At 37.8% G+C, this 17,844-nt stretch overlaps 1 protein-coding gene across 3 annotated transcripts in view; it reads right to left on the reverse strand.

The window, feature by feature from the left end:
- The window catches only part of sardh (sarcosine dehydrogenase), a 72,919-nt gene that overhangs the window by 19,499 nt on the left and 35,576 nt on the right, over positions 1–17,844 (reverse strand). For all 3 annotated transcript variants that reach the window (XM_055208904.2, XM_055208903.2, XM_055208902.2), the window contains 6 exons: positions 13,680–13,821; positions 6,195–6,278; positions 5,930–6,043; positions 5,703–5,841; positions 5,441–5,554; positions 5,191–5,338 (listed from right to left, as the gene is read on the reverse strand). In XM_055208904.2, the coding sequence (XP_055064879.1) occupies positions 5,191–5,338; positions 5,441–5,554; positions 5,703–5,841; positions 5,930–6,043; positions 6,195–6,278; positions 13,680–13,821 (741 nt within the window). The remainder of the gene's footprint in view (positions 1–5,190; positions 5,339–5,440; positions 5,555–5,702; positions 5,842–5,929; positions 6,044–6,194; positions 6,279–13,679; positions 13,822–17,844) is intronic.

The following is a 17,844-nucleotide window of genomic DNA, read 5'->3' on the forward strand; positions in this document are numbered from 1 at the left end:
TGTTTCTTTTTATGTGGTAACCTATTTACAAAGCAAAAAGGGACTCAAAACTGTGCTATATTGTGAATCACTATATTGTGTGCTATATTGTGACTTTATTGTCCTCCCTCCCCACAGGTTTGCACTCAAACTGTGCTTTTATCTATTCATGCCTGAGCATGTTTTCATCATTAGGATGTGATTGTGTTGAAAAAAAAATACAGGAAGTAAATCACTCTCTGAACACTGGAGCCCATCAAAATGTTAAGTTAGTGGCTTCTATTTTGAGTTGTTTGGGACGCTATGACACACAGCCTTCTCACCATGCACCACTATATTGCATAATCAAGGTTCAAGGTTCAAAGCGTTTATTGTCATAAGCACAAGACACAGAACATGTTCCTTGCGCAATGAAATTCTTTCTTTGCTGTCCATACTAGTAAGCCACAGTAGAAAATTCTTAAGAAGAGGGATTAATATACAATAAGTAATAACGTATGGGACAAACAAGTAATAAAATATAAAGATAAACAAGGTTGTGTGATGTAATATGTATTCCAGTCTGTTATAAATATTAATGTGCAAAGTAGCTGCAATATAGATGTGCGCAGTAACTGCAATGTGGATGCAACATTGCTCTGTGTGCAATATTATACAGCAGTCTGACGGGTGAGGGAAAAAAAGAGTTCCTGCGGGTTCCTGAAGTGTGAACAGTGAGGGTTAGTGGGGTCCTTAATAATGTAGGTAATAATCAATCTATTGCTTGTGTGGCTTACATCAGAAGGTTGTTACAAAAGCAGATATAGTTGAATGTATGTAGCGCAACTGACGTCTCGCCTTTGGAATCGTGCTCTGGCACCCGAACCCGAGCAAACCGCACCTGAGCCCACCTATCCCTTTAACCCTCAGTCTCTCATTCCTCTTTTTCTCTGTGAAATATCAGAATGCACAGTATTTCAATCCGGCAAAATCTTGCTGTCAGTGTGTTATTCGTATTTTGCTAGTGAGAGGTAGAGGACAGGAGTAGATAAACACCACACTACCTACAGCATCAGTATTACCAGGGGCCGTATTCACAAAGAATTTTATCTTACCACTAAGAGTACTCCTAAATCGCACTAAAAGATTTTAGCTAGGAGTTTTCTCTTAAAAATTATTCACAACGCCTTTCAGACCTACTTTTAGTAAGGAAAAATGATTACTCCTAAAACTAAGAGTGAGTCTTCGTTGCTACGGATGACGTCAATTCTCATGCACGAGCTGACTCGCAATGATCATATTGACCACGGTGATTGGTTGTTAGATGACAGGGCTGTCATGCGGAACATAACACAGACGCACCAAATCAATTACAACATCAAAATATGTCTGTGTCCTACACAAAATAATAATAGTAATGCCATTGAAATGCATATATAAAAGAAAAGTCGTGAATGAAATTAAATTATATCAAGGTAGCCTAATACCCAAATGAAAACCGACAATTGCCTAATAATAAAAAACGATATTGCATTAACACTTGCTTGATTAATTTACATCCTATTAGCCTAAATAGACTACGTAAACAAGGAAATGTTGCCCATATTGAAGAAGCCTAATGTAATAAATAAATGACGGTGGATTATGAACTCGCCAAAACCGAAAAGAAAGCAACTGGATGCAGGATCAGTTACTGCTGCTGGCCCAGTTGGTGCTGGAAAAAAGAAACATAAAAGGGAAATTCGGCACTGATATATCAAGCAAAACTAAGCGTGAGACGTGGGAGGCAGTGATGCGCGGGTCAATGTACAAAACAACCGGCACCCGACCAACGTTTTCAAATAACCCGCCCGCAACTCGGACCGCAAAAAATAAATATACCCGACCCGCTCCCTGGCACGCATTTTTTTTAAAGTAGTAATTGTTTAAAATAGTTAATTGGCATTTTTATCATAAAAAACATTTTTGGATGACTCGTAACCGCAGGCACACGTCAACATTAACCCGCGCATTACTGATGGGAGAGGATTTGTTTGCAGATCAATGCAGCATTCCCGCTTGTGTCGCGGACCCCGGACGATTGTGAGAGGCGGTGGTATGCATTACAATCGCAGTCAAGGGTTGAGATTGCAGCCTTTAAACGGGCAAGCATGGCAACATGTTGGCGTACAATATTAAATATATAGTATCATTATTGTTTCATGTAATTCTAAAAACTTCCTGCTTGTCATGAATGTAATGAATTATGAAACAAATGTCATAAAAATATGCTTACATTAAAGTGTGCTTTTAAGTCTAGGCAATGCTTTTGAGTTGGTGAAACTGTCCATGTATGTGTTAATCAGCATCTAAGTGATTTTACGATCCTTTGTGAATAGGTCTTAGTGAGTTAGGAGTCCTCTCGACTTCTTTTAAGCTGTCCCATTCTTAGGTGCTACTTTTATGGCTAAAATGCTTCATGAATTACTCTTAGTGAAAAAAATTAGGAGTCCTAAAGTTAGGAGTGACACGCCCATTATTTTTAGGAGTTGCTCCTAAATTCGCCAGTTAAGAGCTACTTTTAGCCTTAAAATTCTTTGTGAATACGGCCCCAGACAAACAACATTACATGTAGTCTTATTTACCCAAGCAAAAGTGTTGCACTGACTCAGCAGCACACAAAGCAAATAAGAATCAGTAACATGAATTCCTAGCCTTGACAATTTAGGCCCTTGTATGCTTTCTATTTTAAAACACTCAGACAACCTACTGACTGCACATGTTGAATATGTTGTTTGGCACACTGTCTCATATAGGCCTACTGTAAACCCAGTAACTAGTAACCCACCTGCATTATTATTGCGTTGCGTTCCATGTGTGTAATTTAGCAAACACATCTGTGGGTTGTATTTAGGGGAATGGACAAACAACCTAAACAATCTTATGGGTTGGAGGATAGGTTGCATTTTGTAGAAGTGTACATCTATTTACAATAAACATGCTGTCATTATGCTATTAATACTGCATTAATCTTACTTATGTCTTGACATAACCATATGACACTAGGATTATTTCAATATGCACACGGCTCATAACATTTTACCCTAAGACACAGCAACTTATAAAACCAAAGAACTGTCATAAACCCAAAATGTTTGTCCACATGCACAAACAAACAAGCCATGGCAGGAATTTGCTTAATGTGACTCAAGCACAACATGTTCCTGGATCAGCATGCTTTGTTGGCACTGGAATAACAATCAGTGACCAATCAGTGCTCTTAGATTTAATTGGTACAACAAGGCCTAAAGCTGGGGTTTTATATATTTCAGCATGGATGATCAACTTTTGAAAAACTTTTAAAAGCATCAGCATTTTCAAATGTATCTGGCTGAAATAAAAACTATAGTAATGGTTTCTCAGGACGAAAAGGCCAGATCGATGAATTGAAGTAATATAAGAGGGCAGGTCAAATATATCATTACTCAAAGTGAATAATTTGCAAACATTTCACGTTGAGCTAAATCCACATATGCAGATCTCTGATAGTAGCTACGTTCAGTTTAATCATTGCTGGTTTCCGCAGGACCTGACTGTTGATGGGCAAAGTTGACAGGAGACTCTTCTGAGCAATGAAAGGTACGATGAGGGAAAGGAGAATAAAGAGGAAGATTTCATAATATGCCTGGTAGCTAAAGGACACAGCTGAAGGACTTGCTGTTATGAGCCCAGTCCACCGGCTGAGCACAAAAACTTTAAAGAGGTCACATAATGAAATCAATGCAAAAATCTAATTGTCCTTGATCTTTTGAAATATGGATTGTAAAACTATACTGTAACCTTCAGATTGCAACATTTCTGTCCTTCTCCTAAAATAGAATTTATTAAAAATTAAATTACACTGTCAAATTATCCGTTTTGGAATCCATCCAACCGATCTCCGGGTCTGGCGGTACCACTTTTAGCATAGCTTAGCACAATCCATTGAATCTGATTAGACCATTAGCATTACTAGCAAAACCTCGAAATTTTTCCTATTTAAAACTTGACTCTTCTGTAGTTACATCGTGTACTGAGGCCGACGGAAAAATTAAAAGTTGAGATTTTCTAGGCATATATGGCTAGGAACTATACTGTCATTCTGCCGTAATAATCAAGGACTTTGCTGCTGTAACATGTTTGCAGGAGGTGCAATAATATTACACAGTGCTCGAAAATAGTCCCCTGCTATTGAAAGTTACCAAGGGGACTATTTTCAGGCAGTGTATAATGTCATTGCACCTGCTGAAGCCATGGCAGCAAAGTCCTTGATTATTACGCCGAAATGAGAGTATAGTTCCTAGCCATATTGGCCTAGAAAATCGCAACTTTAAATTTTCTGTCGGCCTTAGTACACGATGTAACTACAGAAGAGTCAAGTTTTAAATAGAAAAAATATCAAAACTCTTTGGTTATTTTTTGTGTGATGCTAATGGTCTAATTAGATTCAATGGATCATGCTAAGCTATGCTAAAAGTGGTACCGCCAGACCCAGAGATCGGCTGAATGGATTCCAAAATGGTAAAAACAAATGTTTAACTCTAGGGGAGCTGGAAAATTAGAATATTTTTTAAAAAAGTGGAGTGTTCCTTTAAAAAAATTCTTAATATGTACCATTTAGGTTCAGATATGAATACATTTGGTACTAATATTAACTCTTTAGGTGCAAAGGTGTACTTTTTAAAAGGGTACTGTCCCAGTGACAGCTAGGAACCATTTTCTCTGACAATGTAGCATTATAAAATATAATATAATTATTGTTACCAAAATGGCTTTTTCTAAACATCCGTACCCAGGCCTACTGTCCAGCCAGGAATGAAAATTAACAATTCAAACAATGCAAAATTATTGACCAAAACAAAAATTAAACTAAAGCTGAACTAAAGAATTATAAACTAATAATTATGGCAATACTAGTACTGTATTAAGCCCCTTTCACACACCGATGACGGAAAACGTGTCCGAGATTTGATTTTGGTTTATTTTCAGGAATCTGAGCGCGCATTCACCCACATACCATAAAGTCCCCATAAAGTGACATGTATTGTATTTGTAATCATGCACTTGGTGGATTTTTTTCCTGATTTGATCATAAACTAGTGAATGATGTGCTGTTCTATTATGCTGGGGAATGATCGGTTTCTGCGCTTTAAATTAAACCTCTTAATAATGACATATGGAACATAAATCCTGAATGTGTGCTGTGGTTCAAACCTCTTGGGTCCTTGTATGCTGATCATGCCCATGTCTTCAGTGTGGTCTATTAATGTGCAGCGAAAGCCCTGGTTCTGGAGCACTGTTTGTATGTGGCTCCAGTTATGCTGGGCCACACCACCTCCTATGGCCAGGTAGTATGCATCACCTTGAGACACAAACAAAGTGTGTGAATAATATAACTCCAAGTGTCCTCGTAACATCCTGTCCTGTTTCAGTGTTTCTCGCATTAGCTGTCTGTCCTGTTTACCATTGGATTCGGGTGTTAGGGGAAGCTGGGCGGCACTGGGCTCCAAACGACTGACGGTAAGGTCAGACTCCACTCCACCCTTCTTGTTAACCATGCAGGTGTACACTGTAGAGCCTAAATGATAAAACATTAAATTATTATAAGGACATATTTTTAAATCAAATAATATTGAATAAGATTACATTAATAACCAATAAAGTTTCATATGGCCACTTAAATCAAAGAAAGAATAGATACTCTATTATACAGTAGGGACTCTCACCCGGGGCTTTGTTTACATCAGCTGTAAACAGCCAATCAGCTGCCTTCTTTGCATCTGGACCAGTCAGGTAAAATTTACCAAAGTAGGACATGTCAAAGACAGCTACCGCGTTCCTACAGGTGAGACACTCATCCTGAATCTGAAAATAAATGTGAAAATTCGATTTATACATTAAGACCAAGAATTTTATTAATTTAACACACAAACAGACTCTAGATTTTGCTCACAACATTATGGTGTGGAGGAAAGTCAAAGGTGTACTCCTTGCCAAGCAGCTCGTTGTACCTGTACGCAGTGTTTTTGGGCACATCGTAGGCACCGTAGTAATCATAATCTAAAACCTGTGAAACACCAAATTATTATAAAAATCAACCAAACGGATATAGAAGTGGATTTTTTGTGTGTAATAAAAAACACAGAGCTATTTTAGTCCCGCTTATGTAACAGTACAGTATTTGTGTAGGTTTGTGTGCATGTTTTTGAGTTTCTTACTGGTGCAGGGCCATCTCGGTTAAACCAGCCCGGTCTCTCCCAGCCGTGCCTCTCTTGAAACACACAGCCCTGATTCTGCAGTACCTGTTACACAACAAAACCATCAAACACAATCCAATATTAGACAACAATCAATCACGATGGGCTCTTTCATACACCCGGCGCAATTGTCTTTTGCTAGTTTCAACCCAGCGCAATGATCACCTTCACGTTTAGCGCCACGCCGTTTAAATCGCAAATGCTTTTGCGCACAATTTTGCGCCCATGGGCGTTCTGGTCTGAAAACGAGGTGTGTTCAGGCGCATTGTTGGCGCGGTGCTATTTTGAGGCAACTATGCCATTGACCAACAAAAACCTGGCCTAAAGTCTAAAGTCAATGGCGCAATATTGTTTTTGTTATTTAATGAGCGCGTTAGAAATATGCGCCTATAAACGGGACAGCAACGCGGGTTTGCCTATCACACACATGGTTGCGCAGCAGCAAAAAAAAGCTTTTAAAGATTAAAGGATTAAAATGTAAAAAAAAATATTATTGAGTCTCTTGGACATAAATGAGGACCGATTATGAGACGTTAGAAGGCATAAAAAGCTGCTTTACCTGTAGCCTGGTAAGTAAATAAATGCTTTAAACAAATGCAACTGTTTTTAAATGTTTTTTAAATGCTTCCCCACAGATTTATTGTATATGATGACTCTGTACCTGTGGATATGGTGAGATGAGAACCTTTTTTAAGTAATGCTTTTAAAAAAAAAAACATGGTGCTTTCCGAGTGCTGAAACGCTTCGGCTCTTCGCACGTTTGTAAATTCTTTATCTCTTGTTTGTATTTTTAGAGTACAAATCTTTTCTTGCATATTTGAAAATTACTTTATGAGATTACAATGATTATGTAGGATATCAATACATTTACAGCAATTAAAAGCCTGCTATTTTTACTTCCATGACTAAAAGAAAACTGCTTTTAAAGGTTTTAATAAAAAAATAACAATTTCAATTCAGAACACAATTATTTAACATTAATCTTATTGGGGGTCTTCTTCCTTCGCTTAGTTTTCAGTTTACAAAGTCCGTCATCTAAATAGGGATTAGACATAGCGCCAGTGCAACTGGCTTTTAAAGGGGATGAGAGCTGAGACTCTCATTGGTTTATTGCACGTTACGCCCAAAATACTCCCATTACTCATTACAAGAATAGGAACAACCCTTTTCGACCCTGTGCTCGGCACACAAACCATTTTCCCGTCGCTAAATTAGCAAAAGTGGATTCGGACACGCCCATCTAGGCCATGCAATGTGCGCTTTAGACAATGCGCTTAGATCGTTAAAATAGGGCCCAATGTCTTTAAGACTTAAACAGTTTAGGTCACAACTCTCTGAATAAATTTAAGCATGTTATTATATGTTTGGACTTGGTTGAACTAGATCTGCTTACGCTGCTGATGAAATGCAATAAATTATATAAAATTATAAAAAAAATTATAGCTACTGCTTACACACATATGCTGCAATGAACATGTGAGTGATGGTGCTGTAATGTTAGATACAGTATCCCATTAATAGACAGGTGGAGCTTGGGGTGGAGGCGGGATATTGTTAAAGCTCTGATGCCAAATTGCTTAATGCACACGACAAATGACATTTTCTACAAATTACGAAACCAAAAATGTGCAAGTCGCAATTATTTGCATGGCGATCGGCTGCTGGAGGTGGAAAACGTCTTTTTGTAGGGACTCCCAAACCCTAAGTATAAGGAACAGTTACTGCTTACTAGAGATCTTCACGGGTCACTTAGATCCGAAAACCCGAGGTACGACCCGATCGGGTCTAAAAGTTTCACATGTACCTCGGACACGGGTCGGGAATAATAATAGCGGCATAGGGTCTCGGGTAATTTAAAATGAATGTGTTTTTTGCTAAACGGACCCGAGAAGATCCGAAATCTTTTGCGTGTGTGCGTCAATGTCCTTTTCAAACCTCTCATCTGTTTGCCAAGAGCGGTTACGACATTGTGTGACTGGCGGTAGGTTAATTTTCGTTGAGACATCCATGTCAGTCAATTTTAAATGTACATTTTAGTACCTTCATGTCGTCGCCAGATAACAAAGTAAAACAATTGAAGCAGATCGCCAAATTGGTTGCGAGGCCACTGGAGTTTCTTTCTGTCTGACTGCTGCGCATGGGTCTGCAGAATGCACACGTCAGTGCCGTTCGAGCCGTTGTGTTCGGGTCGGACTCGGGTCTAATTTTCTCGGATTTGTCTCGGGGTGGGTCTTTCTTTCAAAAAAATGTATTTATGCACGTTGGGTTCGTGTATTAAGTGATTCGGGTCATTTCAGGTCGGGTACATTTCTTTGGACCCGAGAAGACCTCTACTGCTTACCTTAACTAACAATATTACTCATAACAAACGTACAAAGATTTTTAGAAATATCAGTGTTATGTAATAATACATATCAGTTTTTGATATGGAGCAATGTTCTGGCTTTCACTGCTCAAAATAGCCTGTCACGATTTCTCCGGCTATTCCTGAGTTCTAAAACAAAAAGGAGGAATCGGTCCACCCTCTTTCTCTATCCCCCGCACAGCATCATATTTTTGTGCTTTCTCCCAGGCCTGAGAAACGGGCGGTTGCTAGGCAATTTGCCTTGTCCATAGGTTAGTCTCCAGGATTGAAGTGTGGAACATGATCCACGAATTGCAGCTTGTCTTATCCAGCATGAAACATTATTATTTATTGTTTGGTATAATGATAATGGTGGGTTCTGTAATATGCCTAGGCTAAAAATATTTGATGGAATTAATTCGGCCGCTGTTGCCATGCCAATGAGCCACCAGGGTACTTTTGGTATTCTGCTACTTAACAAAGGAATTATAGAAGTATGTGTCAAAATGCATGCTTGGGCAGTGATAAGGAGAGGCAACGAATATTAGAAGCATAAAGGAAATCTGACAAGGATTCAGAATCTGTCAAGGTTTGTTCAATTATTTTCCTAGGTGTTAGGGGGTGTATGTCAAAACTTATGAATTGTGAGAACCCAAAAATTGTAATTGTCACTATGTACTCAACCACATACTGCTACAAAAGTGAAACACGAAAGAGGGAATTTGGAAGAATATTTTGGGTATACAGCAACAGCATGCGATGCATTCAAATTTTTTCATGCTAATTGTGTACTCCTTCTTTGCTTGACTTGCGAAAGGTGTAAAAACCTAACAATTTATTCCCACAGTGCAATAAAAAAGATTGTGATTGGTCAAACTGAATTAAATAGTTTGTTGACCACTATGGATATTTCGAAAGGGGAAAGAGTGTCATTCTGAACAATAGAGGCAATTTACTTTACTATAAATGCCAAAGTTAACTTTTCAGATGACATTAAACACAAGTATTCTGAACAAATCTAATCTGTTTCAGCAAAACAAACATTTGCTAACTCTTAGGGCCCTATTTTCTTTATGATCTAAGTGCATGGTCTAAAGCGCAGGTGCATTTTTATTGCGTGTCCGAATCCACTTTTGCTAGTTTAACGACAGAAAAACAGTTGCCGCGCCATGTGCATGGTCCAAAAGGGTTGTGCCTATTCTCCTAATAAGTCATGGGGGTGTGTTTTGGACATAACATGTAATAAACCAATCAGTCTCATTTCCCATTCCCTTTAATAGCCAATTGCACTTTCACCATGGCGGATTCGCTATTAACATGGCGGAGTTAGAAAGAGCAAAGACTGAACGCTTCTCCAGAGAGGAAAGCATGTAGGCATTTTTATAATTTTTATTGTATCTTTTATTTATGTTTTTACATTGTAATCCTTTCATTTTAATATCTGTCATGTTTGTGTGCAGCTGCGCTTCCTTGTGTGCATAATAAGCAGACTGTACGCGAGCTGTGCACCCGGTCACCTTAAGGCGCATATTACGAACGTGCTCCTTAAATAAACAATGAGTATGTTTACATGCACAGAATAAGCGGATAACTATCAAAAATCTGCTTATTATAAAAAACAGTTTTCATGCGTTTACATGGAAATCAATAAACCGGCTATGCAGACAACTGCGTTTACATGGGACTTGGAGATTTGTCAGGTTTCTTGCAGGTAGTGACGTCATCGCCTATAGTACATAATAGTCGATCAAAAAGCTGACGGCATATATGTCTTAAGCTATATTGTTTTATCTCTTTTCATGTCAATAGAACCTGTAAATATAACATCAGTTATTATTTTTGCAGTTTCTCTGCTAACTGCTTTAGTAGAGCAAAGACTTTTATGCGTAACTTTGCGCTTACCTCCACGTCTGACGTTTATCTTTCACACGCGGAGACATGCGCACATGAACAAAACCGTGAGAAAGCCGGTTAAGGTGTTTACATGCCACGCAAAATCGGGGTAATGAGCAAAAAACTACCTGTGCCGATCGGTTTTTGCTTACGCTGTTTGTGGGCTTTTCCCCGATTAAAGAAAACCGTTTTACGCGTTTACATGACCCCACGTGTTATAGGTTATTGGTAATTGGTCAATCGTTTTCACTTGCCCCAAAATAGCAACGCGCCAACAACGCGCACCAACACACCTCGCCCTCAGACCAGCAAGCCCGGGCAAACAGATGGGCGCAAATTAGTGATGGGCGGGTCAGGGTTTTTTCCAACCTGCGGGTCCCACTTTTATGAAATATTTGGCCCGCCCCACTGTATCTATTTTTACAACCTGCCCCTTTAGATCCCGCCATTAGATTACATCGCCCTGTAAACTGGCAACAACATACGCTTATGAACCACAGAAACCAGCATGTTCATTTATATATATATATATATATATATACACATATATATATATATATATATATATATATATATATATATATATATATATATATATATACACATATATATATATATATATATACATATATATATACACATATATACACATATACATATATATATATATATATATACATATACATATACATATACATATACATATACATATATATATATATATATATATAGGATAAATGATAAACATTTTTAACATATCTACATATCTATTCACAAATTCCGACCCTAATTTCCCCCGCACCTCGTCTTTCATCTTTACTTTTATTTCTCTGTTTGTTTTGCTGTTGGCTAGCAGTGCGAGTGGCTTGCCACTTTTGTAACATGAGGCCAAAGGCTTGGGGATATCAAGTTGCACAAGTTACGTTGCGGAAGTTACTAACGTAATTTAAACCTTATCAAAGAACCTAATAAAATATGCAAATATATATATTTCCAAATACTTAATATAGGCTATAGGTAATTGCTACTTTACCCGCGGGGGCCACGTGGGTTATGAGACACTCCGCACATCACTAGTATCATTTGCTATTTAACCTCTTAAGACCTGGATGTGCACATGTGTGGACATTAAAATTTTTCTTGTTTGCACCACAATACTTAGTTCTGTGTAACTGGAACCTGTTGTAAACAAACATGGACAAATACACTGCTTTATGTTCTAAGAAAAATATTTGGTTATTATATTTATTGGTTCTTCCTAACCCCAAAATAGCTGGTAGAAATCTAAAAAAAGACAAATCAAAGCTCAGGTCTTAGGATGTTAAACAACGAGGCATTGGATGTGAAAACTGGTATATAACTGCATTTGGCTAAAACTAGCAAAAACATGTGCGTCGTGCCTGGTATCGCATTGTGCGGGATGTATGATAAGGCCCTTGGTCTCATTCAGTCAGAAAGATTTCCAAATTGTAAAGAAATGAAATTTTAAGGCAGAATGTCTAATTTATAGTCATCTTAGTACGGCGCAACGGTCTAAATGAATGCACAATGTTATTATTGCTCGCTATCTATATTTCAGCAGGCTATTATTCAAAAAGATGAAGCCTTCTTGTGTGGCTTCACGCCTGGAGACCAGCCAGAAGTAAGTGGTATTTTTGGAATCACTTAAACATCATCTTTTTAGCAGTAGCTTAGCAACAAGTCTTTTCACACAGCCACATGCTTGTTCAAATGCTGGCAGCGAAATGCTGCATAATAGATTCACACGTAAAGCTTTTGGCTAGTTAGGTGTAAGCTAAATTGGCAAGTTGTGAAGTCTGTCGACTAAAATAATGATTTGCACTGAAAGAGAAGTGCATTTCGATGTAATTAACACGCTTCTTCTCACAACAGGCCCGTACAATGCTTTCAGAGCTATACAAGCAATTATGAACAGACAGGAAGACGTGTAAAAGCTGGGCGTTAGATAGATAGAAGCAGAAAAAGTAAAGAAAAATGACATTCACTGAAATTTGAAATAGTTTTCATAAATTACCCACCTTAATGCCATCCTAGATGTATACGACATATAACTTCCTTTCTTCAAATACATACAGAGTTAGATATTAAATAACTTCCTGGCTCTTCCTAGCCTTAATGGCTTTACATAGTGCCCATCCATCATCAGGAAAAGCAATCCATAAGATAAAAGTAAATTATGTTAGCTAAGCTAAACGAAACATTTATGTAAGAAACCAATTCGTATTTTGAGTGTGTTTAGCAATTAATATGTCGCGTTTGAATAGAAAACATGTCTGTACATAAGATCATTTATTCTTTCTTGTGTGTCTCGTGACTGCATGTTTCATCACAATCCATTGTTATTGTATAATTTTCATTAATTTAATGACCACAGCAAGGGTCATTAAGCAGCTAAAGGAATAGATAGATAGGCAGACAGACAGATAAACCAAATGTGTAATCTGATTAAGTGAAAGTTCACCCAAAAATTATCATTTTGTCATCGTTTACTAACATGTGTAATTTTAAAAAATGTATTCTGTTGAACACAAAAGAAGATATTTTGATAAATGATGGTAAGCACACATTTGATGGTACCCATTGACTTCCATAGTATTTGCTTTTCCTACTATGGAAATCAATGGGTAGCATCAACTGTTTGGTTACCATCGTTTACCAATATGTCATCATTTGTGTTCAACTGAAGAGAAAAACTCATACAGGTTTAAAACTACAAGTGGGTTAGTAAATGATGGCAGAATTTTCATTCTTGGGTGAACTATCCCTTCAACAATTAGTACATGAATTTTGTATTACATATTTGAATCGACTGACAGCCTTACAAATTGTATTTGATCAGTGTGAATGAAAAGAAGTTAAAGCAACACTATGTAGTTTCCATATAAAATTATTTACAGCTCCCCCATGTGGTTGAAAAGCGCAACAGTGCCTGGTATCAGACACTCTTCTGCAGGCAGGGGGAGGGTTGGGGTTGTGTGCTCTACCCTCCACCACCACTTTCAGAGTGTGCTTGTAGCAGCTAGGAGGCTGCTCAGGTTGCAGCAACAGTACAATTTGTCCAGTTAAAAGTTGTTCTATCACTGAAATAATTTTAGAGACATTATTTAAAGGTAAAAAACTATATAGTGTTGCTTTAAAGTTCGCGCGTCGGCACTGAAACAGGTGGATGATGAGTCAAAGAACAAAACCTGGTGAAGTGGGTCTCTCCTCATGTTACGGCTGGCCAGAGGCTCGTCGAAGGGGAACACCACTGAATAGTTTTTAGCGTATGACTCGTGACTCCTCTCTCTGATCCAGCGGTTATTGTCGACCAGGGAGTGATGGAATCTCCTGAGATGGAGAAAAAGGGAAATGATTAGTACACGTTGCAGTAGAAAAAATTCGTTTGGTTGTTATTGATGCACCAAAATGAAAATTCTGGGCCTAAACCAATACTGAAAATTCTGGATGCACTTGGTTGAAATCCAAAATGGACTTTTTGAAAAAAGAAAAAAGGTAGAGAATTTTTTTGTATAATTGTATTAACTCTTTCCCCGCCAGCTTTTAAAAAAAAGTTGCCAGCCAGCGCCAGCATTTTTCATGATTTTCACAAAAGTTTAATGCCTTCCAGAAAATGTTCTTCTTTAAATATATAAACAAACAATATATCAGATGAAAGAACAGACCCTCTGCTTTCAAAAAAAAAAAAACTTTCATCCTACCTTCATTAGTTATCTTGTAATCACCTCTCAAATATGGGTAGGTTTATTCAAAAACACCCAATTTTGAGCAAAAAGCTGAGATAATTTCATTATTGCGAAGGACTTTTGATAGAAATCAGATGCAGAGCGATCTTTAAAACATACACGGAGTTCTTTCTCTTTCACGTGAGGCGCTACTTCCGGGTTGTATAAGTTGCGGAAGTGCGCAACAATAATAGCGGTATTGCGGAAAGACGGAAAATCTCGTCATTGGCGGCGAAAGAGTTAATAATAGACTTTGTAGCTTCATGGAGAAAAAATTAAATAAAGTTTAGTTTCACGTGCGCATGTGAAAGTTTTGGATGCGCATTTAAAAAAAAACATCTGCACATGAAGGTTTCGCGTGAGCACATGAAAGTTTCACGTGAGCATATGAAACTAAACTTTAGATTTTTTTTACTCCAATGTCACCTAAGGGGCTCGGTAACAAATCAACAAAATAATCCAACTTTTTTGAATGTAACACCAAAATTGGATGAAAATAAAACAAAATTTTCCTTACCGAGTTAAATATAACAGGTTTTTATCAAATAATGTAAAAGTTCTATAAACTGTTATATGCAAAGGAGTAGTAAAATAATGCAGCAATACAGCAGCAGTGTTATACTACATTTAATTAAGATACACACTCATTTTAATAAAAAACAACGGGCAAGACAGAGCACGGCAGCGAGCCTCTGATCTGCTTATGTCAACGGCTTAAAATGGGATTCAGTGATGTCATCACCTGTCACATAACAGTCCAGCATGAATTACTGAAACCTGTGCACTTCATCATCAGTTACTGACAAACCTGATGAACAAATGTCAACTATACTTGATAGACTGTTTCTTATAAGAGGAGGACTTGTACCTGACTTTAAAAAAATGTGCTTGATCATGTAAAAGTCAATGCGCATGATGTCTGACATAGAGGCACATTAAAACGCAATAACAGGCAGTGGAGCATCACACAGAACTTGGGTGTCATTTTGATTATTCGCACAGAGCTGTCATGATCGTGCTTTGGTGTGAAGTGCTGTGATAACGGCTGAAGTGAGAGTGAAATCTGAGAAACGGAGCGCCATTTATTTATTTTGGTGTATCCCTACTTTTGATGCTCAAAAAGTCAGTCTCTGAGGCGTATTAAAGGGGACCTTTCACAAGACTTTTTTAAAGATGTCAAATAAATCTTTGGTGATCCTAGAGTACGTATGTAAAGTTTTAGCTCAAAATACCATATAGATAATTTATTTTAACATGCTAAAATTAATAATTTATTTCAAAACGCCGCAGCAAGAGTGCTTACTCGATCTAAAAAGTATGACCACATCAGTCCAATTCTGGCATCTTTACACTGGCTACCAGTTATATATCGCATACAATTCAAAATACCACCAATCACCCACAAAGCCTTAAATGGCCTAGCGCCCTCGTATATTAAAGAACTACTATCAGAATACAATCCATCACGTAAACTGCGCTCACAAAATTCTGGTCACTTAATTATCCCTAGAATATCAAAAGTGTCGACAAGTGGTAGATCCTTTTCCTACTTGGCCCCTAAGCTCTGGAATGATTTACCAAATAATGTTTGAGTATCAGACACAGTCGATCAATTTAAATCTAAACATTCTTCTTTAACAAAGCATTCACACAAAATGTCCAGTAAATGCACCCCTCCCGCAGCAGTTATCCCGTCTAAAGCAAAGCACTCACACACCTCACATGGGCAACATACCACTGCCGCAAAAGCTAGCCCGTCCGGAACCGAGCTGACCCAAACCACTATAATGTATGACACTTGCATTACATGCGAATGGCCCCTACGCTAATAGAACTCTGTTTTTGTCTCCCTGTCTCGTCCTCGACCCCGAGGACAATGAGACAAACAGACCCAGTTCCTGTTGCTGTGAAGGTCATCGCACCACTGATCTACTGGCTGTCCTTCAACGTGATGACCAGCCGATGCCCGACCAACGACCACCAGCTAAACCAGTTTAATATGCTTACCCGCCTCCTATCCCTACCGTATCTATATCTATATCTATATCTATATCTATATCTATATATATATATATATATATTAATTCCTCCCAAGGGTTTTTGTCCTTCTAGGAGTTTTTCCCATTGGGTTTATTCCTAGGGGTTTTTTTCGTCCCAGGGAGAGTCAGACAACTTTGACTTAACTTAGCACTTTACTGTATACGGTACATTATTAATATGCTCGCTTGTATGGTTTAACCTTAGCCGCTATCTCTACTTCTTATATTATCTATTGATTTTCTGTGTTCTCCTCTACATCTTCTCATGTAAAGCTGCTTTGCAACAATTAACACTTGTGAAAAGCGCTATATAAATAAAATTGAATTGAATTGAATTGAATTAAAAATGCCATATTGTAGGAGTGAGCAAAAATGTGCCCTTTTTTGGGTGTGTCCTTTAAAATGTAATTGAGCTGATCTCTGCACTAAATGGCAGTGTCGTGGTTGGATAGTGCAGATTAAGGGGCAGTATTATCCCCTTCGGACATCACAAGGGGAGTCAAATTTCAATGACCTATTTTTTCACATGCTTGCAAGAAGTAACTGGGTTGTTCTTTTTCACATTTTATAGGTGTGCTGGGCACCCAATTATAGCACTTAAACATGAAAAAAGTCAGATTTGCATGATAAGTCCCCTTAATGAAAGCAGCACATGCAATAAACACTGGCATCATTCATCAGCCTATATATACATACTGCTGATGCCTCATTAGACCGCTCTGTAGGTGTGAGTTGTAAATAGGGCATCTAAATACATATAGCTGTTGTTTAAAACACATATACATATGTTGTTTTCATGAATATGCATCGAAGACTGACTTTGAGCACAAAACATATTATTGACACTTTATGAAATGAAGAATATAAAACGGGCAGTTCTGGTAGGTAGGATGAAATGTTTTTTTTTTGTTGTTGTTGCTTGAAAGTGGATGGTCTGTTCTTTCATTTGATAATTTATGTTTATTTAAAGAAGAAAATTTTTCTGTAAGGCATTAAACCAAAACTGTGTGGTAACTTTAAAAAAAAATGCTGACGGGGAAAGAGTTAAGCATGCTTCCAAGCATATTTGATCATCACTTCAACAGTTGCACGATATAAATGTTAATGTATAAATTAGATTAAGTTGATTTATAAAATAAACACCACAGTCTTGAATCATATTTTCATTGTGTCTTTACTGTGTCTGTGTTGGTTGGGAACTGCGCTCTGTTGCAGCCACACTTGATTTTGAGGAACTACTTTGTTTGGCGGTAGAGTAATATTTGTACTAATATAATTACAACTTATTTTTTGTTTTATTTTATAAAATCCTGCTAATGTTATGGATATGAAGTAACCCTTTTATAAAAGCAATAAGCCCCGCAAAGCAGCTCAGCTTCCCGTCGTGCCTAACAACGCCCCTTAGCTGTTATAAAATACACTGGTAACCCACTGCTTCTTGGAGCTTTTTGCTTTATTAAACCACTGTAGTCACATGGACTATTTTAAAGGAATAGTCTACTCATTTTCAATATTAAAATATGTTATTACCTTAACTAAGAATTGTTGATACATCCCTCTATCATCTGTGTGCGTGCACGTAAGCGCTG

This window comes from Misgurnus anguillicaudatus, chromosome 12, assembly GCF_027580225.2.
Source record: "Misgurnus anguillicaudatus chromosome 12, ASM2758022v2, whole genome shotgun sequence".
NCBI lineage: Eukaryota > Metazoa > Chordata > Actinopteri > Cypriniformes > Cobitidae > Misgurnus > Misgurnus anguillicaudatus.